Here is a 25,793-nt window from a genome sequence, read left to right as displayed (position 1 = left end):
AGCCAGGACATGGAAACAACCTAAGTGTCCATCGACAGGTGAATGGATAAAGAAGATGTGGCCCATATATACAATGGAATATTACTCAGCCATAAAAAGAAACGAAATTGAGTTATTTGTAGTAAGGTGGATGGACCTAGAGTCTGTCATACAGAGTGAAGTAAGTCAGAAAGAGAAAAACAAATACCATATGCTAACACATATATATGGAATCTAAAAAAAAAAAAAAGGTTCTGAAGAACCTAGTTGCAGGACAGGAATAAAGACACAGACGTAGAGAATGGACTTGAGGACACGGGGAGGGGGAAGGGTAAGCTGGGACGAAGTGAGAGAGTGGCATGGACATATATACACTACCAAATGTAAAATAGATAGCTAGTGGGAAGCAGCCACATAGCACAGGGAGATCAGCTCGGTGCTTTGTGACCACCTAGAGGGGTGGGATAGGGAGGGTGGGAGGGAGACGCAAGAGGGAGGAGATATGGGGATATATGTATACGTATAGCTGATTCACTTTGTTATACAGCAGGAACTAACACACCATTGTAAAGCAATTATACTCCAATAAAGATGTTAAAAAACAAATCACACGCCCACATCCCCCTGGAACACTGCTCTCTGGGTCATAAACTTCTCCCATGCAGTCTGATGATAAAATAGCTAGAGAATGCTTCAGAAGCTCATTCTATCTCTGGCCCTCATGGCAGTGCCCTAGGGACCCACTATAATTGAAAATTAAGACATGTTCTTTATGTGCATCTCATTCCTGATTCACATCTATGAAGAACAAACCTCAGAACAATCCAGCTTTCATACCAATGCTAGCACAACACAAAAGCAAACAAAGATGTCAGATTTTTTTGTTTTGTTTTGTTTTTAATTCAGAACGTAATAGGAAGAGAAAACCCTCCTCCATCAGAAAGAAAAGAAAAAAGCTTATTTAAAAAACGATCATGTCAACTTAGTCTTTTCTACCCTCCTGTTAACCTACTAATGGCTGGCTTGGTGTCAGGTCTTACAGGTGATACTCACGTAATACTCACTTTGTGCTCATGACTATACCAAGGGTTCCCCCCCTTTATGAAGCTATGATTGAAGAAAAGTCCCATCTGAGTTATCTAATGTCTCACAAATCCCAACCTTTGGTTCAGCTAGCTACTACTCTTGATGGAGAAGAGAGAGAACCCAAAGAAGAGAAGTGTGACCAGAGGAGGACTGCTCTCAAAATTGGATCAAACACTACAGGATGCATTTTACGATGCTCTGAAAACATGTTACCTAAAAAGCTGCTACTTTTTAAGAAATAATTTCACTGAAAAGTATTACTTTTGCCTATAATTAAATAAGTTCTTCAGTCCCTCTATCATCCAAATTTTCTTCCTTCCTCAGCAAAGTAGGTGAGCTCGTTAAAGTCTCAAACGATCTTCCTTTGCCTCATCACTATTCCCATCCCGTGAGATCCTGACCTTGCTCGTAAGATTTATGGCTCGTTCTTCACTGCCCTGGCTTTATGAAAGTCCATTCTTTTTCTCTTTTTCCCTCCACTCCCTGTCCCTTACCCCATCCCCGTTCATATTCCCTTTGGGACTGTTAACTGATCTAACTGTTCCCTCCTTCATCCGTCCTTCTTCTAGTGTCCCCAAGATGACAGAGGCCACCTTTCTCAAATCCTCAGTGTCAACACCTGAGACTCACATAATTATGGCAATATCTCCATAATATTTCCTCCAATGCCTTCTTTTTTTTTTTGGCTGCTCCACGCAGCCATGTGGGATCTTATTTCCCGACCAGGAATGATCAAACCCGTGCCCCCTGCAGGGGAAGCTCAGAGTCTTAACCACTGGACCTCCAGGGAAGTCCCTCCATTGCCTTCCTTGATGTTTATAATTTAGCTGTGGAAATTATTTCTAGCCCAGGACTTCAAATAAAAATTAAATTTTATATAACCGTACTTTATAATGTTGGAAGCATAAATAAGTCATCACGTATCTATTCTCACCCTGCAAAATATAAGTTGCGCATTTGGAAGTTACTTTTTAATCTATTAGCAAGACAATGCATTTATTGACCAATCAAAACTTCCCAACCACTGCACATACACTATTCTAAAACTCACCTTTCAGTATATAATCAGTTAACAAACTCGGAACTTTTTCACTATCCTCTTTCATGGCACGAAGAACTGCAAAATAAAGGAGAAAGAAAATACAAGAATTTCAAATTCAGATAACCTCAATCATGGTAGCCTTAGTCTTAATTACATGATATAACCAATTCATGCAAATTGACTATTTTCTGGATGAGAGAATGCAACTGCAAATGTTCAAGAATTTGTTATAGTTGAATAAGTCCTCGTTCAGGTAAGAATACTGCAGCTACCTGAGAGCTATTTCCCTGATTTAAAATTTCTGAACAGTGGAGGCAGGAAACAGGAGCTGGGTTATTACACAGAGCCCCAGTTTTGTCACCATAAATACTGGCAAGTGAGTTACCATAATGTACACTTCTATGAGCTGTGGAGAGGAGAACCTTGGTGCTGCAGGTCTCATGAGCTGGAGGAACTCTTAGGGAAATGAAGAGTTAGCCGTACTCTCCAAGGAGCACATCAGTCAGGCTTCTTGGAAACTTTTAAAGAAAAAAACAAAATGAAGAACAGACTTCCATGAAGCAAGCACCCAGCCAGGCTGCTTACTTCTTGATACTCCAGAGGCACCTGGGTGATTTCGCCTCATCCTAAAGAGAATCTTTGACAATTTGATCTCTAAGCAAAGACAAAATAGAAAACACAGCTGCTATTACAGTGGTTAAAAAACATCTAGACCACCTATACTGCCCTTTCACAGTGACTGCCAACTCAAACTCTCCAGAGCATCCTGGGGAAAGGCCTCACTATTCTCCCCCAGACGTCATGACAAGACAACCTAGTGTAACCGTCAAGTCAGTCTTCCTGGGTTTAAACCCCGGCTCTGCCACTTCCTAGCGGTGGGACTGTGAGCAAGTTACTTAATCACCCAGTTCCTCATCCGTAAAATGGGAATAATCATTAGACTTGTCTCAAAGGGTTGTTGTGAGTATTAAGTTACTAATTAAGTTACTAATTCAGGTGTAAAGGACTTAAACTAGTACCTGGAACATAATATACGCTATGTAAGCATTACCATCATTATTAGCACAACTAATATTATTCTAATTCTTATCACTACTATTATTGCACCTCCAACAGCTTCTATGAAGAAGGATACATATCTAAACACTGCCTGTCTCTACGGGGCTTCCCCTGCAGTAACATCTATAGGTGGGGACGGCAGAGGCTCAGATTCTCCCCAGAATTTTCAGGAGATAACTCACCTTTCTTAAACTTTCAGAGTAAAGGCCATCCTTCCATCTACTGTCTTCATGTAGTATATTAACTTGGACACTCATTCACACACCCTACATACATTCACTCACCCCAAATTCCAAGTTGTGTCAGTCTATAAAGACATCATCTAAGGATCGGCCTAGGACATTCTGATGTGTGAATTATGACAACTTTGGTTTGGCCAAGTATGTGTTTGTCCTTGATCTGAGAAGCTGAGATCCCTCAGTAATTCTTGGCTTCTAGGCAATATTTGTGCTCTCTTCTTAGAGAAATACTTAATGTTCAGTATTTCTGCTTCCAATCGTATTTTAGATTTGTTTTCAGTTCTACATAAAATCACGTACCAAAAACCAGCACTATTAAAATCCAGCATTATTAAAAAGTGCGGCGGACTGGAAATTACGAGACGCAGCCCTGTAATGAACCATTCTTCTGTGTGATCCTGGACACTCATTCTTCCTGAAAAGTAGAGGGCTAGCCACCCAGTTAATCTCTTAATTCTTTATTTTATACAGGCTGGCATCACATAAGTATGAAATGTTCTGGAAAAGTATTGTTCAAAGGAAAGAATAAAAGCTTCAGGTTAGCAAGCAGGCTGCTTGCAAATAAGACATTTCTTTCCTCGTGCTCCCCCCACCCATGCCTCGATCACCTCAATTTCCAAAATCAATATCATCATTAATATCTACTCATGTGATGCTCTCTCGTTCAGCTCCCTCTTTATTTCACAGTTATCACAAATATTTATAAATAGAAAGAACCAAACAGATCAGCAAATTCAATCCCTTCAAGAAAAACAAGGCCAAGTGATTGAATTATCCCAAATCACACATACATTAATTTATTTAATATGAGGTAAAGAGAGCAAATATTTTAATCCTCATTTTTCACTGTGACTGAGAGAGTGTAAATGACTTCCAAGGATATCCCTATAAGTAACGGATAGAACCAGAATTCAGGGCTCATTTATGGCTATCATAAATATACATTATATTGAATGTCTCTGAAGTCTAACAAATTATTTTAAAATGCAAGCCCATTGAAGGTGGAGTATTTTTGTCTGCTTTGTTAACTGAAGTATCCCAAGTGCTCAGAGCATGGCCTGGCACAGAGTAGGCCTTCATTAAATATTTGCTGAGTGAATAAATATTCTTAAAATATTACTATCAATTTCTTTTCTACCTGTAACTACCTACCTTGGTTTCTACATTCCTAAGAAAGGAGAGTGTTTTAGGCTGCATTTCTAAATCTTTCCTACTGAGTTTCTGACAGTCATACTAATATAAGATCCATGAAGCACCTTATTAATTGATAAATGGATATATTCTTAAATATACAAGAAGTGATGGGAAATTGTTACATTTTTCCTCCAAAAGTTCAGCTTGTAAATGTTTCAAAAGATAAGAAAAGCAGGAAAAATAGAAATCAACTCTAGATTGAGTGCTGTGTTTGTCACAACCATTTATGGTTTCATTCTCAAAGGAATAAATGATGACATCCATCATTTACTATCCTAAATTGACAAAATAAAACAATAACAGAAACAAAACCAGCCAACTAAAATCAGCTTTTAGAATCAGCAAAAGTAAATAAGGTAACAGTTTAATTTTGTCTTTGCTTACTTTTTGTTAATATTTGAAGATCTTCAATAGATGGTGGTCCATTTTTCTTCTCATAAGGAATGACTGTTGTCAAGTACTGCCAAGTTAAAAAAAAAAAAAAAGTGTCACTTAAATCTGAATTACCTTCTCTGCAAAAATTTGATAGAGCTACTAGAAGGTTCGTTTTATAACATGAGAAACATGAGCCACTTTAGTGATGAATACAGGTATCTTACTATCTCAGCTGGAACTCATTTTTTTGCCCACCTGTTTACATAAATATCTACTTTTTCGCCTTTCAATTATTGAAAATTTCACAGGAGTAAGTCTGAGAGTGATGTGTCCAATTTGTTCATTTTTAAAGTGAAGTCTTATCTAACATTCTCCTTGCATACTTCAACACATTTTTGAAATGGTAATTTAAACTAAAAACATAACCATTCTGCATAACAAAATAGTTCCCAACAGTCAAATGATTCTGTTTTAGACCATTTTTTTTCTGGTTGAACAAAACCAGTCACATGGATAACTTGACAACTTTAAAAATGAATACCAGCTTTCTCCAGAAGCTAAAAAAGAAACACTTACCCAAATAATTTTAAAGATGTATTACTATTATTTTAAATTATTGTATAAGTAGTTATCAATGCTTAAAGGTATTAAAGGAAAAGAGAAAAGGGAAAGGAGATAATGGCCTAATGAATAATGAAAATTCATGTCTGATATTGAGACAAACTGCCTAGTTCACTACTGTAAAGGCTCACAAGTATCAGTTATGTCCTATAACTATGTCCCTTGAAAGCATAATCTAAAAATTATTGTCCAGATTCTCCTATTCTGGCCACACCACCAAAAAATGTATAGTTCAATGTAGTTTGCATGTGCTTATCTAGAGATCTACTAGTTTTTTTTTACTTGGAATCTCTCCAGACCCACCCATTATTTAGCCCCAGTCCTGAATCTCAGCTCTATTCCTAATCCTCTTTGAGCAATTTTATCCCACTCATAATCAAAAAACAAAATAGAATTGCTTAACAATAACTGATTACAATGAATTGTTTCAATTTCTAAGAAACTTAGTTTCCACCATCTTTATGGTGTAGGCCTCTCCAAGATGATGCCCAGTTGTATAACCAAACATGTTTCTTTGTAAAGAATACACAAGAAGCCAAAACACGCCCTCCTGGGGCCTCGCTAATAGCATGCATGTCGGGCAACTTGTAGAAGCGCCAGGAAGCCGCACCTTGGCATGCATGCTGTCTAGCCAAACTTTCAGGCCTTCCTGCCCCACTCCCACATGTTGGGTCAGTTTGGAAGTTATTCTGCCATCTTGTGGGTTTGAGAGAGGTGAGAGGCACCAGAACAAAAAATAAAAAAAAAAAATTCAACCATCCCTTAATGGAGTCCACTTATGAGCTGCAAATGTCAGTGTGAAGGATTATTTAATGTCAATTATTTCCCTTCTTGAGTAATACAGAACTATCTGCAGTAAAAACCTAGGCTCAAATGCCTTATTCTGATAAACTGCCTACAAGCTACACTCTGCACACTTTCTCACTCTTCACTTAAGAACTAAATTGAAGAGTTTTCTTTTTAAAGTGAAGGTTTCAATTGTGAAAATTCTAAGCACATTCAGTGTAGATGTGTTTCCCATGCTCTTGACATTCCTTAAGTCATTATGTCAAAAAATGCTAATAAAAAGCAAACTGCTACACATTTGACTGTATATTTATATCCATGTATAATTTGGTATAAATAATGTCTCATGCCTCATTCAGCAGACAACTGAGTTGACTGACCACATGATACACCTTAAAAGCACATGAATTATCATTTAAAAGTAGGTAAGGATGCTCTATAAACATTTTGACCTAGAACTGTAGTCTAAAAGATACCAACATCTGGCTTTCTTTCCCCCAAAATGAGATCTTGTTTCTTAAACTTTTAGAATTACAGTAGCATATTCTAGTTTAGTTATTTTCACAGCTATATATTCTACACATGCAATTCATTAAGTCAATATGTTAACAGCTATTCGTTTAAAGGTAAAAGTGAAAAATAGAGTTCTAAAACATGTATTAAGAATACACTGAATCTACTGTCTAATCTGAAAAATGCTTTTTCCTAAAAGGAAATTCTATGCATTATCAAGGCTATAAATATAATGAACTTTCATTTCTTTAAGCAATAGTCTTAGTAGATTAGTAAGACTGCCAGCTTTCAGGACCTCACTTACACAGAGAATGAAAAAACAGAGAATGAAGAAAATAAGAATAACCAAGCACCTGTTTCTCTCCACCTGAATTTCCAAAGGTGTGGCGGAGGCCATTCTGAATGACATTTGAGATCCCTTCCATGCTGAAGCGCTAAAGGCAGCGATATACGGCCCAGAAGAAAAGGACAGAGAAAGAAGTTCAAAGACTATTAGTAAGAATGTACCATGATGACTTATGTACCCAAGAGGCAAGCAGTTAGAAAATGCCACTAACTCATTCAGATAAAGCAGACAAAATCATGCTGTTTTAAAATGCTTTTGCTTCCATTTCTTTGCAAGTCAAATGCAAAAGGAACTACTTTCATGCAACTATATATGAAGATTTTTCCTGACGTAGCTGATAAATGTGCTCCAATATAAACACTGTAAATTGTACACATATTTGTTTTATGCAAAATTTACCACATAACTTTAAAGATACCTTTTGATATTGTTTACCTACATTTTTTCAAAAGTCTGAAAACTTAACACTGACAGTATGCATATTTTCAGTCTAAGTTTGCACATTTCTACCGTAAGTTTGGAGAACATTAACATAACATTTGGCAAATGAAAATGCTGTTACTTGGAGAGCTGATTATTGCTTCCCACTCACTCTTCAGGACACCTGCCATCGCCTTGGGGCAGAAAATTCGAACTAGAAGAGCACATATGCTTCCTGGAGAGCAGAGTGGATCCCATGTGCCAGCGAGGTCCCCTAAGACTTTTGCAGACTTTTCCATTCTGTTTCTTGGAAACAATTCTAGCTTTTTTCTCCCAGCAACCTCCAAGACTTCCTAGAATTCATTGTACTGAAAAGGGAATATTGTTTTCCTACACTCCTCATCTTGATTTGTAACCAGTCTACAATGTCATCAGACAGTGAAAAAGAGTCCAGTGGCACCTCTGTGGCTGCTCAGTCAAAGGACTTCGATGGATCCTCTTACCGCATGACTAATTAAGGGGAAAGGCATTCTGAAAAGGAAGTTCAGTCCTGATTCACCGGATGCTTCCTCCCCCTGTAATTTTATAGGGGTGAGTTGAATCAGTAAATACATTTGAGGAGTCAACATAAAGAGTATTTTACCAGGCCCTAATGAACAGAAAAAAGGAAACTAAGGCAATGGTTTCTGCCCTCAAGAAAGGCATAGTGTAGCCCAGTGATTCTCAAAGTGTGGTCCAGGTCAAGACAGCTCCACTAAACATGCTGTACTTTGCTAGCAGCGTAACTCTTCTTTTGATGAAGTAGGCTAGTTTTAAAAGAAAACCTACAGATAACCATGTCTGCAGATTTTTCACATGCTATCATATAACTTGTTCACATTTTTTAAAGAGATTATCAAAAGAAAGGACCTCTTAGCCTCCAGCGTCTGCAATAAAACTTACGAGAAAGTCTTTTCAAATAAACAAGTCAGCTCTTTTTTTAAAAAAATTATGTCTATCAAACGTAGTTCCTTTCAAAAGCAACAAAGAGAAAAATACTGAATTTTCTATATTACTTCACTCCATTATCTACAGGCATGTTAAAGGCAGATACAAATTCAGAAAATCTCAAGCAAGATGAAGCATTTTAGAATCCATGTATCAGAAAACTAAGGTATACTTCATATTTGAACAGTGTATTCTGAAAACACCATCTTTACCTTTCCCAGTTGGAAACCTAATTCCCGTCTCTTGCGGGTGGGGGTGGAAGCAGTTTATGCAAATTTTTAAATTCTTAAGCTGTAATTTAAATTTCTTTATTAAATGTCCAGTTGTGGACATTACTGAGCCATTTCAACTGCCAATAGCCTGAGTATTTGTGAAAGATGGCTTTCATGCAACCAGGCTTAGTGGAAATAAATGAAAATGCAATCATGTGAAGCCACAGTAACTTAGGAACATAAAAAACGAAAGAAGTTAAGTAAAGGAACTCCCAGTAGAACCTTTGCCCTTGCGGCTGATGACAGCTGAGTCAGTAGTTGTGGCCAGTCAGGCCCCACTGTATCCTGACCAGGCAAGCAACACGGCAGCCAACTAGGTTCAACTGGGAAAATGACAGAACAAGAAAAATCAGAACATTCAGGGGAAGCACAAAGAAACCAACTATGAGATACCGCTGAGAACGTTCCACCCCCAATGCTCCAGCTGCCATCAACTCCCACCTCCCCAGAAACCACTCAGTAACAATTTTCTCCCTTTACTGCATGTTCAAACTCTTCCCCTCTGCTAGCTCTTTCCCACATTGCCAACTTTAAATTCTGAAACCCTCAACCTCTCTTTCCCCAGGGTTTCCAGAAACAGCTCTGCCCAGCATCATTTCTTTGATGCCAAGGTCTGTGGACACCTTTCAGATCCCTCGCAGACATCCAGTAAGCTCTCCTCCCTGCCTGCCTGGGTTCCTAGACACCACACTCTCCCAGAGTCCCCCCTGCCTCTAGGCTGCTTCTTCTGAGAAGTGCCTCTTTCTTTGCTCACCTCTTATATACTGGTGTTTCCCAGGGATTGTGTCCCTATTTTTTTTCCTCATGCACATTCTGACTTTTCCCACTTCAACTTCTGCCTCTGTAGATCTACAGCTCCACTTTACTAAGAGCAATAAAGTGCTTGGAACAGAGCCTGGCACAAAGGAAGGGCTCAAGAAACACTAGCTACCTTTATTTTAATTTCCCTCCTGAGCTTCGGACTTGTATGTTTAGTGGTCTGTTGGACACTTGTACTTAAACATTCCAAAAACACATCATATCCAAGACTGAATTCATCTTCCTCTCCCCCAGAAATTTTTTTTTTTTATTAAAAGCCTGTTTCTCCTTCAGCATTCTATACCTCCTTCATTTATTCATTCTTTCAAAAAATATACTGGGGGCTTCCCTGGTGGCGCAGTGGTTGAGAATCTGCCTGCCAATGCAGGGGGCACGGGTTCGAGCCCTGGTCTGGGAAGATCCCACATGCCGCGGAGCGGCTGGGCCCGTGAGCCACAAGTACTGAGCCTGCGCGTCTGGAGCCTGTGCTCCGCAACTAGAGAGGCCGCGATAGTGAGAGGCCCGCGCACCGCGATGAAGAGTGGCCCCCGCTTGCCACAACTAGAGAAAGCCCTCGCACAGAAACGAAGACCCAACACAGCCAAAATTAAAAATAAAATAAAAATAAATAAATTTATTAAAAAAAATATATATATATACTGAGTCACATATTATTCCAGGTATTAAGGATTCAAAGCGAACACATCAGCCAAGGCCCCTCCCACCCTCATGACCTGACATTCCAGCCTAAGAGGAGCAGAAAAAATAAAACAAGTAAAGGAACTAGATAACTGCAGATAATGCACGCCCTGACAATAGCTACAACAATTAAAACCTGGATGCCTACTTTATACTGGGAGGTCAGAGAAAAGTTCTCCTAGGAGGTGACATTTGAGCTGAAACATGAATTATACACCCTCCCAGATGAGCTACAAAGGACAATGGACAAGAGATCCTCTCAGAACAAAACCAAAAGCAGCCAAACTGGCCAACCAAGGAGTTCACCCTGCGGCCAGTGAGCAGGGGTCCTGTTATTCTTCTGCAGCGGGATGTGAAACAGTAGCTACTGAGTATTTCCATTCTCCCCTCCTTCCAATAAGAAGGTTTTATTACAGCGGCCCTGTTCTCTCTCCATCTTCATGTGCTGGATGTGCTGGAATGGGAGGCTTACTCTTTGTACCATAAGGAGCTACATCATCCAGAGCTGATGGGAAGGACAGACATCCCCCGAAGATACTGTGCTAGATGCAGTTACTGTTGAAGAGATTTGCATATCTCACTTTGGCGAAGGGGTACACATGTTCTATCTATGCCACCCCAAGGCAGCAATCAATGACCCAATCCTGGCCCCTCCCTTCTCCAGAGCCCCAACCGATAGATTCAACCGCCTTAATATCTCTGAAATTCAACTATTTTCCCATTGCTGTCACTTCCTTGGCTCAATTCTTTCCTGATGACAGCAACAGCCTCCAAGTCAATTCCTTATCTCTAGTTGTCTCCTTCCGATTACTTTCTCCTTGAAACTCTGAAGTTACCCTTCCAAGAGACAAATCTGAATATGTAACAAGCCACTCAAAACCTCTCCTTGGTTTCCTACAGCCTTTAAATAAGGACCAAATGCCATAGCGAGGCATACAGTACAAAGCCCTCCATTTTCTGGCTTCTACTTTGTTACTCCACACCCTCTTCTTCTTGACTCACTTCCTCCCTCGACTTCTAGCCATAATGAACAAGCTGCGGTTCCCCAGGCGCCCTGTCACCTCCAGGTGGTTGCCCACACCACCCCCTCTGCTCGGTATGCCTGTCCCCTCCTTCCTCTGCTTGTCCTCAGGATTCAATTCAGACCCCTCAACCAAACTCGGGGTGACAGTAATGCACACACACCGCTACCACAGGACGGTACCAGGCACAGAAAGCACTAAAAACGTGGTAGCTGTTTTGAATATAGCAATAATTACCCTATCCCTGGGTTTCTCAACCTTGACACTACTGACACTGAATTACAGATATGTAATTCTTTGACGTGGGAGCAGTCCTGTGAATTGTAGGATGTTGAATGACATCTCTGGCCTCTACTCAGCCGGAAGCCCGTGACACACACCCCCGCCAAGTAGTGACAGTGACAAACGTTTCCGGACATTGCCTAATGTCTCCTGGGGGACAGAATTGGCCTGGTTGAGAATCACTGCATGTGCATTGGATGGTCTGTCATCAGATCCCCTGCCCACAGGTAGCATGTCCCTGGAGGCTGCGATTTACTCTGCATCCTTAACACCCATGCCTGGCACATAATTACATATCAATATATGTTTGTCTAATAGTACTACATGAAAAGATAAAAGTTTAATTTGCCACATAGATGGACCGTGAAGGCATTACGCTAAGTGAAGTCAGTCAGACAGAGAAAGACAAATAGTGTATGATCTCACTTATATGTGGAATCTTAAAAAAATAAAAACCTAAACTCATAGAAAAAGTGATCACACTTGTGGTTACCACAGGTGGAGGGTGTGGGGAGAGGGGACTGGAGGAAGGTGGTCAACCAGTATAAACTTCCAGTTATGAGATAAATAAGCACTAGTGATGTAATGTACAACATGATGACTTAACACTGACAATATGATGTATAAAAGTAAATCCTAGGAGTTCTCATCACAAGGAAAACCTTTTTTCTCCTTTCTTCTTTCTTTTTATTGTATCTATATGAGAAGATGGATGTTAGCTAATCCTACTGTGGTAATCATTTCACCATATTTATAAATCAAACCTTCATGCTATATACCTTAAACTTACACAGCAATGTATGGCATTTATTTCTCAATAAAACTGGAAAAAAGAAAGAGTTTTTTTCTTTTAAAGTGGGGATGAAGCACAAGATCTAAAAAACAGAGCAGAAAGAAAAAAGAAAGTTTTGGTTAGGTTAACTTTTCATAAGCTCAACCCTATCTCAAAATCTTTAAGGAGAGAAATGATGTCAGATACCCCTTTTGTATGCCCACAAAGCACAAGCCCATCCTCAGCATGCAGGAGGCACTTGATTGATCGTCATTGGCTTCAACTGCAAAATTTTTCAGCAATTACTTCCCCTAACGGTGAAATACTTCCAGATTTTTTTTTTTTTTTTAATGAAACCAGGAATCACACCTTAGTCAAAAGTATTTGGAATCAGAAAATTTTTCAACAGTCTTCTTGGATAGAAAAACGTTGGACTAGAAATCAGAAATCTGGGCTCTCTCCCAGCTTTGCCACTAACTGTGTGACATGACAGCAGTCCCTAAGCCTGCAGAGGCCCATTTCCTCATCTGTGAAATGGATGATTAAATGATGTCATTTTTAAAGGTCTTCTTATTTGTAACTTCTGTGAATCGACAAGTTAACTCCACCTAGAAGATACATGATTTCTTAGGAAGGCAAATCCAAACCATACATATGCACGCACACGCATGCACACGGAACAGTACATGACTAAAAGGTCACATAAGCTATGATATTAGTGCTCTAGAATGACAGAATTGCCCAGCGAGATGATACATTCAGAGCACACACACGCAAGCACACAGAACAGTACAAGACTAAAAGGTCACATAAGCTATGATATTAGCGCTCTAGAATGACAGAATTGCCCAGCGAGATGATACATTCAGAGCTGTCTACTCCCGTGGCTTCCTTTTTCTTCTGTGACATGAGTACACTTTGAAGAGAAGAGACTAGGTCTTAGTCTCTCCATCCCAGTGACCTGCACAGCGCCTGTGCCACAGCAGGCATTTATAAACGTCTGCTAAGCTGAAGTTGTAACACACCTAAGACCAGTCTTAGAGCCTGTGATAACCATATCGGGAGGCCTCTTGACTTCTTGCAGGAGAGAAACATTTTTAAAAGAGCTAAAAGGCAAAAATAATCTGAGGGTGAACAGAAGAAGGATGACATGATGAGATATAAAGTTTTTTGTCAAAGGTGTGAACAGCGGAGTTCTGGAAAAGCCCACTGAAGAACCTAGTCTGAGAAGTCAACATGAGATTAATAAAGATAAAATCATCCTGTTGATATGGTTTGTAAAACAGTGTAGTGACTAAGAAATATAAAACCCCTGGGATAATAAAAGCGTAGCAAGTAGAAGAAGGTCAATGAACTAGAAGGATCACAGAATGAAAAGACTACCAGCGAGACAAGGAAGGAAAAGGAAAAGAGCTCCGCAAAACACACAACAGAGTCTGCTTTACAACTGCCCTATAAATTCCAAAAACAATACACCCTCTTGGAAGGCAAAATGAGTTTAAAAAAGATAAAACCTCAGAGGCAGACTAAATTTACTTTTAGTAAACATCACCTCATTTAGGAACACTGCATTTACATGCTTGAGGGCAGATACAGTGTTATTAGGTGCTTATGGTACTTAACTGGGCCAGAGGGAAGACTCTCTCTATGCTTACATTTTGTAAGTTGGGGGCGTGGGGGGGGGTGGAGGGATGGAGGGAAGAAGAGAGGCATTTCTTTGTTGAACATTTCTGAAGGTGACAGTGCCAGAGCCATGTCAAAGCATTGATAGAAGTTAAGTCTCAAGGTTATGAATGCTCGATGAAACAAAGGACATTCAATAAAGGGTTGTTACAGTTTAACTAAAATAACAGCAGTATTAAGTATGTCAGAAAGCCCAATCATGCCTCCAGGTAATCCACCACTTCTAGGTTTGAAGTAAAGGATCCAAATGTTCAAATTCAAAGCGAAGCGCCTGTGAAGGTTCTGTGAGTCTAAAATTATTTTGTAATCTATCCACCGCATCTTTATGAAGGAGTTAATAGCTCTGTAAAATGCCCTTCGCAGAATGCAATTTTTGATGGGAGCCCTTTTATAAGCAGGAAAATGATTAAGCATTACAGTATTCACTTTATTGTTCCCCTCACCGCTGACAAAGTGCCAAAGTAACGTGGCAAGGACAGGGGAAGGGGTTTACTGAGTTCAGGGCCTCAGTCACATGGTTCATACTGAGAATACTCACGACTGCCTCACGACCATTTGCTTCCCTGGCGTGAGTATGTATTAAAATCTCAAAATCAGTCATTCTCTGGAAACTTTTCTCAGACGAAACCAGGAACAACAAAGTGTAAACAAGATATAGAAGAAAAAAAAAATCTATAAAAATCTGAAAGACAAAGAAATGAGCCAAGACCTCCATGCCCATCCACAATATGCCTGCACAGAACTTCCAGAGCCATGGGTTCCCTGCACCCACCTCTGTACAACTCTGTACATCCTCACACCAATGTACACTGGTTCTGTGAGCTAAGGCCTGTTGAGCTTTTGTTTACCCATTTATGAAATGGCAGCAACAATAATACCTGCTCTATAAGGTTGTTGTGAGGATTAAATGAAATAATCCACGAGAAGCACTTAGCAGGGTGTTCAACAAATATAAATGTTCAGAAAAAGTCTGGGCTGTATTCCCTTCAAAAGGCTAGACCAACATTTGGGACATAACTCCCAAACAGAAATAACCATACCTTTCTGCTTTTCTCCCAAACAGTAAACAACAGTATTTCAAGTTCTCCTCATATAAATAAAATGGCAACTGAGAAATAACCACCCTGATTATAGTCTCTAGCTTAAAAGGTCTGAAGACAACACAAGGAAAAGATACTACTGTCTGAGACTGAATCAGCCAGAAAACTTGAACAGAAAACAAGTAACACTTTTAGGTAATTCAAGGTCTTTCTGAATAATAAAAAGAAAAGAGCTAGAAAATACCACCTAAACTGAAAAGCAACACGGAATCAGATAGAGAGTTGTGGTTTGTTCATTCTTTTCCAGAGTCTTAACCATACCAACTCATTCTCTGCACAGTGTATTCACCAGCTCAACTCATTTCACAGAAAGCAGGATCCAAGACAGGGAAAAGTCAAACTAACCCAGAGGTCAGGAAATTCAGACTATTCCTGCTATCAAACTTTTCTTAGCTTTTCTCTTAAGCTGAGGCCTCACCTGATCCCAGTGGCACAGATCTCTAACTAGCCAGGAAAGCTTTTAAAAATCTCAATATCAAAGCTCAATAACAGAAAAAAAGGTTGGGAAAAGCAATTAGGAAATGCCTTTTCATCTATTTCTGACTCTAATCTATGCTCTCACTCCATTAATATTCTTTATACTCGAGGTTCAAAAGAAAGTAAAATTCAAACATAATTATTGTTCTTTATACATCACATCATTTTTAGTAGTTTGAGTGACATGATTTCAAATATTAATTTATGGAATAGTAGTTAATGTTTTAGTTAAAATTCTTAAAATAATCAAAATACAAAACATGAGAACAGCATAGAATTGAAAGCAATAGTTAAATGTAAAAAAAAAAAGTAAAAACATTCAAATAATTAGTAAGCTATTACCTAAGATGTAAAAATTGATCTTGCTTGTTTTGACACTTCTTCAAATCAAATAATTTTAATGTGAATGATAAATCAGTTATAAATGCAAATTCTACCAAAAAAATACTTTTTTGAAAAAGATCCAAGTAAGTGAGAAAATATGAGTTACACCAAAGCAGATAAATATTTGAACATGTCTTAAATATTGAACTACTAATTTATAAGTTCAATCTCAAAGCAGAAAGATGTGAATGAAGATTTTCAAAGTTAGGAGTTAAATGGACTAGCATCAATTTAAGTTTTTGTATCTGAAGATCTTTTAAGATTTTTATGTAATTTAATCTTAATATGGTAATTAAGTACCAGCAAACATTTTCAAAGCTACTAAAACTAGAGTAAAATAATTAACCCTGGCAGTTTTATAAACTCTTTTCTGATACTTACAGATACTCTAAATATATAATAAGATCACAATTTCCTGGCATATTATGGCTTTTATGTGAATTTGTATCATACTAACAAATAATTAACAAACCTCTCCAAGACATAAAGGAGTCAAGAATAGACTCCTGGGCTTCCTTGGTGGCGCAGTGGTTAAGAATCCGCCTGCCAATGCAGGGGACACGAGTTCGAGCCCTGGTCCAGGAAGATCCCACATGCCACGGAGCAACTAAGCCCGTGAGCCACAACTACTGAGCCTGCGCTCTAGAGCCCGCGAGCCACAACTACTGAGCCCACGTGCCACAACTACTGAAGCCCACGTGCCTAGAGCCGGTGCTCCACAACAAGAGAAGCCACCGCAGTGAGACGCCCGCGCACCACAACGAAGAGTAGCCCCCGCTCGCCACAACTAGAGAAAGCCCGCGCCCAGCAACAAAGACCCAGTGCAGCCAAAAATAAATAAATAAAATAAATTTATGAACAAATAATAAATTAAAAAAAAAAAAAGAATAGACTCCTGATTTTTATTACAGTAACTGCTGAGTCATAAAAGCTCACTATTACCAGTCTAACACCAAAAAACCATTGCAGAAAACGAATAGTGGATAATGGTAAGATTTCAAAAACTGCTGATAACATATTTCTCTAGGCAATACTACCTTTCAAAAAACAAATTTGTGGGCTTCCCTGGTGGCACAGTGGTTGAGAATCCGCCTGCCAAAGCAGGGGACACGGGTTCGAGCCCTGGTCCAGGAAGATCCCACATGCTGCGGAGCAACTAGGCCCGTGAGTCACAACTACTGAGCCTGCGCGTCTGGAGCTTGTGCTCCGCAACAGGAGAGGCCGCGACAGTGAGAGGCCCGCGCACTGCGATGAAGAGTGGCCCCCACTCGCCACAACTAGAGGAAGCCCTCGCACAGAAACGAAGTCCCAACACAGCCAAAAATATATAAATTTTAAAAAAAATTTGTTTCACATCTAAAATAATTCGTAATTCATAGGTATGAATTATTAAAACAATAAACATGACACAACTAAGTTTCTCTCCACTCTACAATGACTTTCCATTTTATGCCTAACACTAATTTTTAGGAATATTCTTTGAAATAAATAAATGCAGAGAAATACTATCAAAGATCACCAACAAATTATTGTTGAAAATGTGTTAGTATTTACATTCAAGTATGTATAAAGGGCAGACTTTATCCTCTCAACTACCACTACTTAGAAAAGGGGAGGACACAGCCCTTTTCCTCCTTCTCCTCTGCCTTCTTTAAACTACCTTTTATCACTGTGTATAAATACAATGTGCCCGGAGCACTGCCAACATTTTAATTTTTTTCATTTACCCCCAATCTGGGGACAACTGGGCTACCTGCTGACTCTCTTCACCCAGCGTACTGGGCATCTGACACACACAGCACAAAGGGCTGTTGCCAGGTGGGGTGCCTGTGGCACGTGACTTGGAGATGGCTGGTCACCATCTGTGGGCACAACTCAGGCTGCTGGAGGGGCCCTAAGCAAAGGAGTAACTCAACAAACTCTTAGGATAAAACAAGGCTACATTTTATAATAAATTTTAGTCACAATATAGTGATCTCTTTATCTTCACAAACTCGCTTAAATGGAGTTTACATCTTTTCTAATTTTTAATTTTATCAAATTTTAGTCTAAATCAGGGGCTGGCAAACTTTTCTATAAAGGGCTAGATAGTAGATATTTTAGATTTGCAGCCCACACAGTCTCTGTCACAACTATTCAACTCTGTCCTTGTAACACCAAAGCAGTCATAGACTACATGTAAATGAAATGACATAGCTGTGTTCCAATAAAACTTTATTTATAAAACAGGCAGAGGGTTGATTTGGCCCTCAGGCAGTAGTTTGCTTTGCCAATCCCTGGGCTAAATCATCTTTAAAATTCCAAATTGAAAAGAAGGCACAACAACAACAAAAAGCCAGGTCCTTATTATTTTAAAAAGCACCAAATTCAAATAGTTGTGCCAGAACAATTCCTTCCAGGCTTATTGCTAGCATAAATTAGAACAACTTCAGAACAATCTAATAGTAGCTGTCTAAACAAAAATAAATTTCTCTTACCTTAAAGTCAGCTTTGGTCAAGATTAAATGAAAAAATATTACTGGGGCATTTTTGCATGTAAAAGAGAAACAAAATAGGTTGACTATTAGTCAGAATATGAGCTAAGTGAGTCATAAAGACAGATGGAGCAATGCATCTGTGAAAGAAAAATATATACAAGAAAGAGCATCTATCATCCAAGCCCTAGCTCCTCCTCATCCTTAAGCAGTTAGCTCGCCAACCCCCAAAAGCAATAAATTAGGATAATATGATTCTTTTTACAATGGAGTCACTGACTGCTAATACCCCAGAAGTTTTCAGAATAAACTTCTTCAGGTTAGATTGAAGGAATTATACATTTTTGCTGGTGGTGAGAGCAACACACTAGAACTCTCTCTTGAAAGTTCAATGTGATATGGACAACAGAAAAGATACTATACATTCCCATCTTTTCAATCCTAGACTTCGAATAAGAAGCCTTACACATGACTTTAATTTACAAACACTGGATTCTAAAGGAGGAAGTACGTCTGTTTTCATCCTTATAAGCTTACTAAGTAAGGTATGATGTTAGGCAGGTAAATACTAATGTCTTTACAACTTCAGATAACTCCAGATGACAACCACTACTAAATTACTTTAATTTTTTAAATTACTAATTTAAAGATAACTGATGTACTTCAACTTGTTCTTCTACTCATGTGAAATGCCACTGAAATTCAATGACCTGTGAATCTATTTGATACAAACAGAAGACTAGCCAAAAAAAAAAAATCCCTGATAGAACAATAATAATTCAAATACCACAAATCCTCTGGGATTCCATCTCCTTTATAGTGAAGTTTCAATTTAACAAACATGCATTAAGTGAAAAATTAGGTGAGGTGCTGGGGAAACAATGTGAATGAGCCTTTGGGAAGGCTGCACTCTTTTCTAAGGAGAGATTTAAGCGAATGATTACAATAGAATATAGTACTAGGACATAAGAAGTATGTGCACCCTCATAAATAAATAGGAAAAACAACTCAAATGTGATATAACAGGCAATGCACAAAAGAATACAGTCAATAGATCAAAACCTTATTTGCCTATCAGATCAGTATATATGAGAAGGTTAATAATATCCATCATAAGTTGGAGGTTTGGAGAAACGGCCAGTTACTTATGCTGTTACTGGGTAATGTTTATGTAGGACAATTTGAAAAGACTGTTTAAAACTGCATATTCTTTGACCTAAAAATTCCACTGGTTTTAATTTTTTGTCTGAGCAGAGGGTCAGTGCCCCTAACCCCTGATTAGTTCAAGGGTCAACTGTATTGCAGAAAAGGATATCCTTGAGTGTTGTAATTCACTTTTTCTTTCTGAATAAAGACAATATAAGTATTTTGTTCCTATTAAAAAATAAGTAAACATTTAAAAATAAAAAATAAAAACATATCCACCTATTCCTCTAAACAAAAAATAAAATAAAATAAATTTAAAAAAAAAATTCCACTGGTTTTGGTGAATGAGTAGACTAGTTTCACTGACAAAAGAAATATATAAGGAATAAGTTCACCTTCAGGAAGATGGTAACATTAGTCTGATAAATTTCAATGCCCGCAAGATACTCAGGGAGAAATGTCTAGTAAACAGTTGGACATATAATAACTAGCATTTACTCAGGATATATGCTAGTCTTACATACATTATTTCATTTAATCCCTCCAAAATTCAAAGGAGTATGTACCCAGTGGCAGGATCATGATTCAAACACAGCTCTTAACCCAAAGTTCTTAATCAATATGCAATTCAGCCTCAATACATTTGGCACCTGGCAGAAAGATCCAAGGTAGAAATACAAATTTGCAAAAAAAAAAAAAATCTTTTCTTAACTATTTATTCATCAGGAATTTATTGAGTACCTAATGTGGGACCTGGGTATACCATGAAAATAAAGTTACATTTTCTATCCTTAGGGAACCTAACAGAGACAGACATGAAAACAAAAAATTACAATATGATATGACAGTACTAACAGAAATAGTTAAGAGGAATAATACTAACCCCAGAAGGAGAGAGTTGTCAGTTGTCAATTCTGCACTGGAGGAAGAGTCATCTAGAAAAGTTCTAAGAAAGGAAGACACTGCTTGACCATGATTTTGAAGAATGAGTTTAAAAAAAAAAAAAAAAAAAACCTCCCAAGTAGACAGTGGAAGCAGGAAAGGAGAAGGAGGGCTGTTCTAGGAAAAGGCAGTAGCATAAATAGAAGCATCACGGCCCAAAACAGCATAGTCAGTTCAAAGAAGTACATGTGGGTCATCAAACCCATTAACAGACAGTGTCCTTCGGCCATTCCAGTCTCTACTCCCCACCCCTGTTTCTCTAGATTTTGAACAGGATAAAGGAGACAGAAAGTTTTTGAATCTGTTGAGTCTCATTTGCCAAGGAGAAGATCTACTCTTCCAACCTCCCCTCCAAACAGAGAACTGGAGAGGGACAGAACAGCCTGCCCTGCCAATCAGAAGGGGCAGTGACACAGTGACCACCCCTTCAAAAACAGCTCCCCACAGCACTGATAATAACCTTACCAAGCCTTTCGTTTTCTCTGTGGCATTTATTACTACCTGAAGTTACGCTGTCTATTCATTCTTTTCTTTGTTTAGCGCCTGTCTCCCTCATTAGAATGTAAGCTCCAAGAGGCCCGGGGCCTTGCCTATTTTGTTCACCATTGTATCTTCAGTGTCTGGCACAAGAAAGACACTCCGCAAGTATTTACTGAATGAAGAGCTTTATCTTATCCAACATATAACAGATTACTTTAAAAATTAAAACAAATCAACATTTCACTTTTATAATACTCAGTATTTTATTTAATATTTATAAATAGCATCCTTAAGCCCCCTAAATTTTTTTCTCACTGCAGGAAATGTTTCAAACAAAGTATGTCTCCAAAATGAACATCTAAAGAGTTTAACTCAGTTCTATTCACACGCAGGTATTTCATTACAGTATCTCTGGACCTAAGAGAACAAGCTAGCAATGATGGATAAAGTGTGATACCAACTACAAATTGATGTTTTGTTTCAAAGAAATATGCTAAGGAAAAATGGCAGGAAGCTATTCCATGCTTAAGGAAAAAGTACAAGTCACCTGCTAATAAAACATATCTAAGGTAGAAAGAAAAAAGTGACCAATGTTATTAGAAAACAGGTAAGGCACGATATCACCAATTCTTAGAAATTAGTAACACTGATGATAGCTAACTCATAGAGATCAGGCCTTGCCAAAACTGTATATTATACAAAAGGTCTGGAAAGGAAGTTATCTTGGAATCTGTTTAGCCAACTGGCCAGTTCACTTTAAGGTTCTTTTGAGCCACCAACCACTATTTTCAGAATCACAGGTTTCAGGCTCCTTGTGTCACAAATGGAATGGTCTTTTGCCATCATTTCAGGCGTCAGAAAGAAGGAGGGAACTAGTACTACAAGTTTAACCATGCCATTACTAGCCTGATTAAAGGTTTTGACACAAATAGCAGATCAGAACTCAAGAAGCAACTTCACAAGTCCAAATATTGTGAAAAAAAAATTTACTGTTCCTATGAATCTATTTCAAGACTAATAAAGGTTCAAATAAGACCTAAATGTTGCCTTGTCAAATCCATTTCTCAATATAAATGCCATGTAAAATTACACAATGAATCCACTCTAACCTTTTTTATATGGGAGTTAGAAAAAGAAGCCTTAAATGTCTCTAGGGATACATTTATTTTCCTCAGCCAAGTGTTAACAGGAATAAACGGAGGATTTACATGTAATCCCTAAAAGCAGACAGGCAGACATTACCAACCATGCTATGACTTTTTAACTAAGCATTTTATTTAATCACACTTGCATTACAGGGCGATTTAAAGGGTACAATTTTTTAAAAATCTGAGATACAAAATATTGTCCCTAATATTTTAAAGCAAACTTTCCAGGACTGTATATTCAAACAAATGTTTTGGTTTTTGCATGTTTTGGCGGGTTTTTTTTAGTTTGGTGGGTGCTGTCTGTTTTTTTCATTGTAGTCACTAGAAGTGACTAAACACTTTTCAACCAATACTACCATTTCTAAAAAGTATTTTGTTCCACATATCTGGCAACTTTTGCAAAGTCAGTTTATAAACTGTCTTTTCTATGTACAAACGACATTACACTAAGAAAATGTGCATTTACTCATAGGCCAAAAACAGCATAATGAATGGGCTAAATTGTAAGATTCTTTTTGTTTGTATTAACTCTCATTGGTGGCTCAGCACCCCAGAACTGCACTGTCTGTCCTCAATTCCATCAGAGTCTGATTAATGAGATCTATTTCTCTGATAAGTATTCTTTAGAAAAAAGTGAATCAAGACTTAGTCAAAGACAGAACTTTTATAATTGCAAACCATGTAACAGCCAGTCTGTGATGATCTGCATTACCATGTTATCAATTTTATGAATTTAAAAAGTACACTCCCTTTAGAAAAATAAATCCCTTTGCCCATCTAGAGCTCTCCCGGGTCTATCTGGGGTCTGCTAACAGACTGGGGTCGACAACTGCACTACAACCTTCAGAAAGGCCTTTGGATTGGAACTGAGTCCCAGGATGTGCCCTGGGAGGAGTTGTTCAGCAGGTTTCAAAGCCTCTGTCAGGCCCCTCCACCTCTGAAAGATAAAGGCCCTGAAGTCCTGTAAGGCTCAAGATGGAGATTTTGAAGTCCCTGGTCTTAGCATTTGGACAGACCTGTTGTTAGCTCTTGGTAGTAGTGCGTGATATTGCATTTGGGCAGAGGCAAGTTCTCAGCCCAGGCCCCAATTCTCTATGGGCAACATTCTGTTATTGAGCACTCGAATATGTGGTTTACAAAATTAAAATCCCAGTGTTCTTACCAAAAAAAAAAAAAAAAAAAAGGGTTTCTCTCCTTTTATTTTACTCTAAAAATAAAACCAACACTTCTTCACATACAAACAAGATAAAGGTGACAAGGTACAAGGTCTCAACTGATCAAAGAATAATGAAATGGCCATAAGACCAATAAGGAAATGCATCTCAAATACTTAACAAAGGTACAAGGTCTCAACTGATCAAAGAATAATGAAATGGCCATAAGACCAATAAGGAAATGCATCTCAAATACTTAACAGTTAATGTTTATAATGAAATTTAATCAAGTGAAGTTAACAGGACACCTTAAGAAAAATGAAAAGCAGAAAAGAAAAAACTTCATACCAAGAGTCAAAGATTCAAATATCCTAAAGTTGTTTTCACCAGTCAGTAATATTCTAGTCTGCCAAATACTAGGCCAAATGGCCGATGTCATGTAACTGCCTCTAACATCCTCACATTCCAACTTCACTCATAAATCAGGAGGAAATGGTTTACAAGTCAACCTACGCTTTTAGGCTCAGCACAGTTCAGCTACCTCTAAAAGCACCCCTTTTTTTCCTACTATACAACTCACAAGAGATAAGCAAAAACAAGAAAGCAATACCATTCATTTGCCCACCAGCCGAACATAAATCACCCCTATTAACTTTATGATGTATTGAAATGGTCACCTGCTAAAGCTTCTTTTTCTTTCAAACATTCTCCTTTATTCCCCCTCTTCCTTCCACTTACCTCTCTCCTAAATATTTCAGCATTGAATTATCCAGATAACCATTATACACTCACCAAGAAAACACCTTTCTGAAGGAGCAGAGCACAGTGGCATTCTTGAACAGAATCCCTTTAGCTCTCTGGTGAGAAGCACCCCTACTCCTGTATGCATGGGCCCTGCCCGCCTCTGCTGGTCCGAAGCACTGGAATGACCACTGAAGCCGTTTCCAGTGTGCGATGTTACCTGCAAAACATCACTTACTGTGCCGGGCAGGTGACTTCTCTCGTTCTTCCCATTCTGAGAGCTGCTGTTCTTGAGTTTCTTTTTCTTTTTGGCTGTTTCTTTGTGCTCCTTCTGTTTGTTCTGCACTTCAATGAGAACTGAAATAAAGCTGTTCTTCACTTCCTTTTCAAACTCCAGTTCATCTCGCAGGGCCAGCTGCTGTACCAGCTCTTCAGAGTACTCCTTGATGGCCATCTCGATTTCTTCCAGCAGTTCATTTAATTCAGATACAGACAGCCTTTTCACTCCTATGACCAAAAAGCAAAGCACAGCAGACACTAAGACCAAAATGTTTCAAGGCAGCACAACAAGGTGTTTAATGCCAAAGAGCAAAACATCATATTCTAAGTAATTAAATTGTTCATGATCTTCTCAGACTCCTCAAACTTCTGGTGGGCAGGTCTGAGTAGAGGTAGGTGGGCAAAGTTACTTCTCAAATGACTGAGAAGAAAAGTATAACAAAATTTTTTTACTTGTCTAAAAATCAGTAAAGCAATTATACTCCAATAAAGATGTTAAAAAAAAAAAAATCATTCCATGAATAGTAGTTCAGTCAAGACTTAATAAGCTTGTAAAAGAAAAAGAACAAACACAAAAGCAGAGGAAGGGTACAGAAAATACCTGCTGACAAGAAATCACAAGCAACTTAGCAGGGCTCTGGGACACCACTGAAGAGAGGAGAAGGCAATTTGAAAGAATTAAGCTAAATACATATTTTTTATTAATTTTCATTGGAGTATAGTTGCACTTTTTTTTTTTTTTTGTCATAACGCGCAGCATATGGGATCTTAGTTCCCTGACCAGGGATCAAATTCACACCCCCTGCGTTGGAAGGCGGAGTCTTAACCACTGGACCACCAGGGAAGTCCTGGAGTATAGTTGCTTTACAATGTTGTGTTAAGCTAAATACATATTTAAACACATATGCCCCAATGTGTGAGTTTTATTGAGAATTGGGAAGATGAAGGGAAGAATATTCCCTGAAACCCCTTTTCAGTTTTTTCTCAGCACTTCCCTTTATGTGAGAGGACATCATTGACGTTCTAACCCTCAGTACCTCAGAATATGACTGTATTTGGAGATAGGGTCTTCAAAGAGATAATTAAGTTAAAATGAAACCATTAGGGTGGGCCCTAATCCAATGTGACTGATGCCCTTAAAAATGAGAAGATTAGGACACAGATACACACAGGAAAGTCCATGTGAGGACAGAAGGAAGAGGCCTCAGAAGAAATGAGACCTGCTAACACCTTGATCTCGGACTTCTAGCCTCCAGAACTGTAAGAAACAAATTTCTGTGGTTTAAGTCGCCC

At 38.6% G+C, this 25,793-nt stretch overlaps 1 protein-coding gene across 8 annotated transcripts in view; it reads right to left on the bottom strand.

Annotated features, from left to right (window-relative positions):
- FEZ2 (fasciculation and elongation protein zeta 2) overlaps positions 1-25,793 on the bottom strand; it is an 84,934-nt gene that overhangs the window by 44,849 nt on the left and 14,292 nt on the right. For 7 of the 8 annotated variants that reach the window (XR_014234769.1, XR_014234770.1, XR_014234771.1 and 4 more), the window contains exons 5-8: positions 24,460-24,728; positions 7,248-7,328; positions 4,984-5,059; positions 2,117-2,182 (exon numbers count right to left, since the gene is read on the bottom strand). Coding sequence is in view for 2 of the 8 variants with exons in the window: in XM_082356805.1 (XP_082212931.1) it covers positions 2,117-2,182; positions 4,984-5,059; positions 7,248-7,328; positions 24,460-24,728 (492 nt within the window). In the remaining 6 variants the exon portion in view is untranslated. The remainder of the gene's footprint in view (positions 1-2,116; positions 2,183-4,983; positions 5,060-7,247; positions 7,329-24,459; positions 24,729-25,793) is intronic. The other variant, XM_082356806.1, reaches the window with a different exon arrangement.

The sequence above is a fragment of the Balaenoptera borealis genome (assembly GCF_965194805.1).
Source record: "Balaenoptera borealis genome assembly, chromosome: 15".
NCBI classification, from domain to species: Eukaryota; Metazoa; Chordata; class Mammalia; order Artiodactyla; family Balaenopteridae; genus Balaenoptera; species Balaenoptera borealis.
Note: the sequence above shows the minus strand (reverse complement) of the source record. Positions and strands in the feature narration are given on the sequence as shown.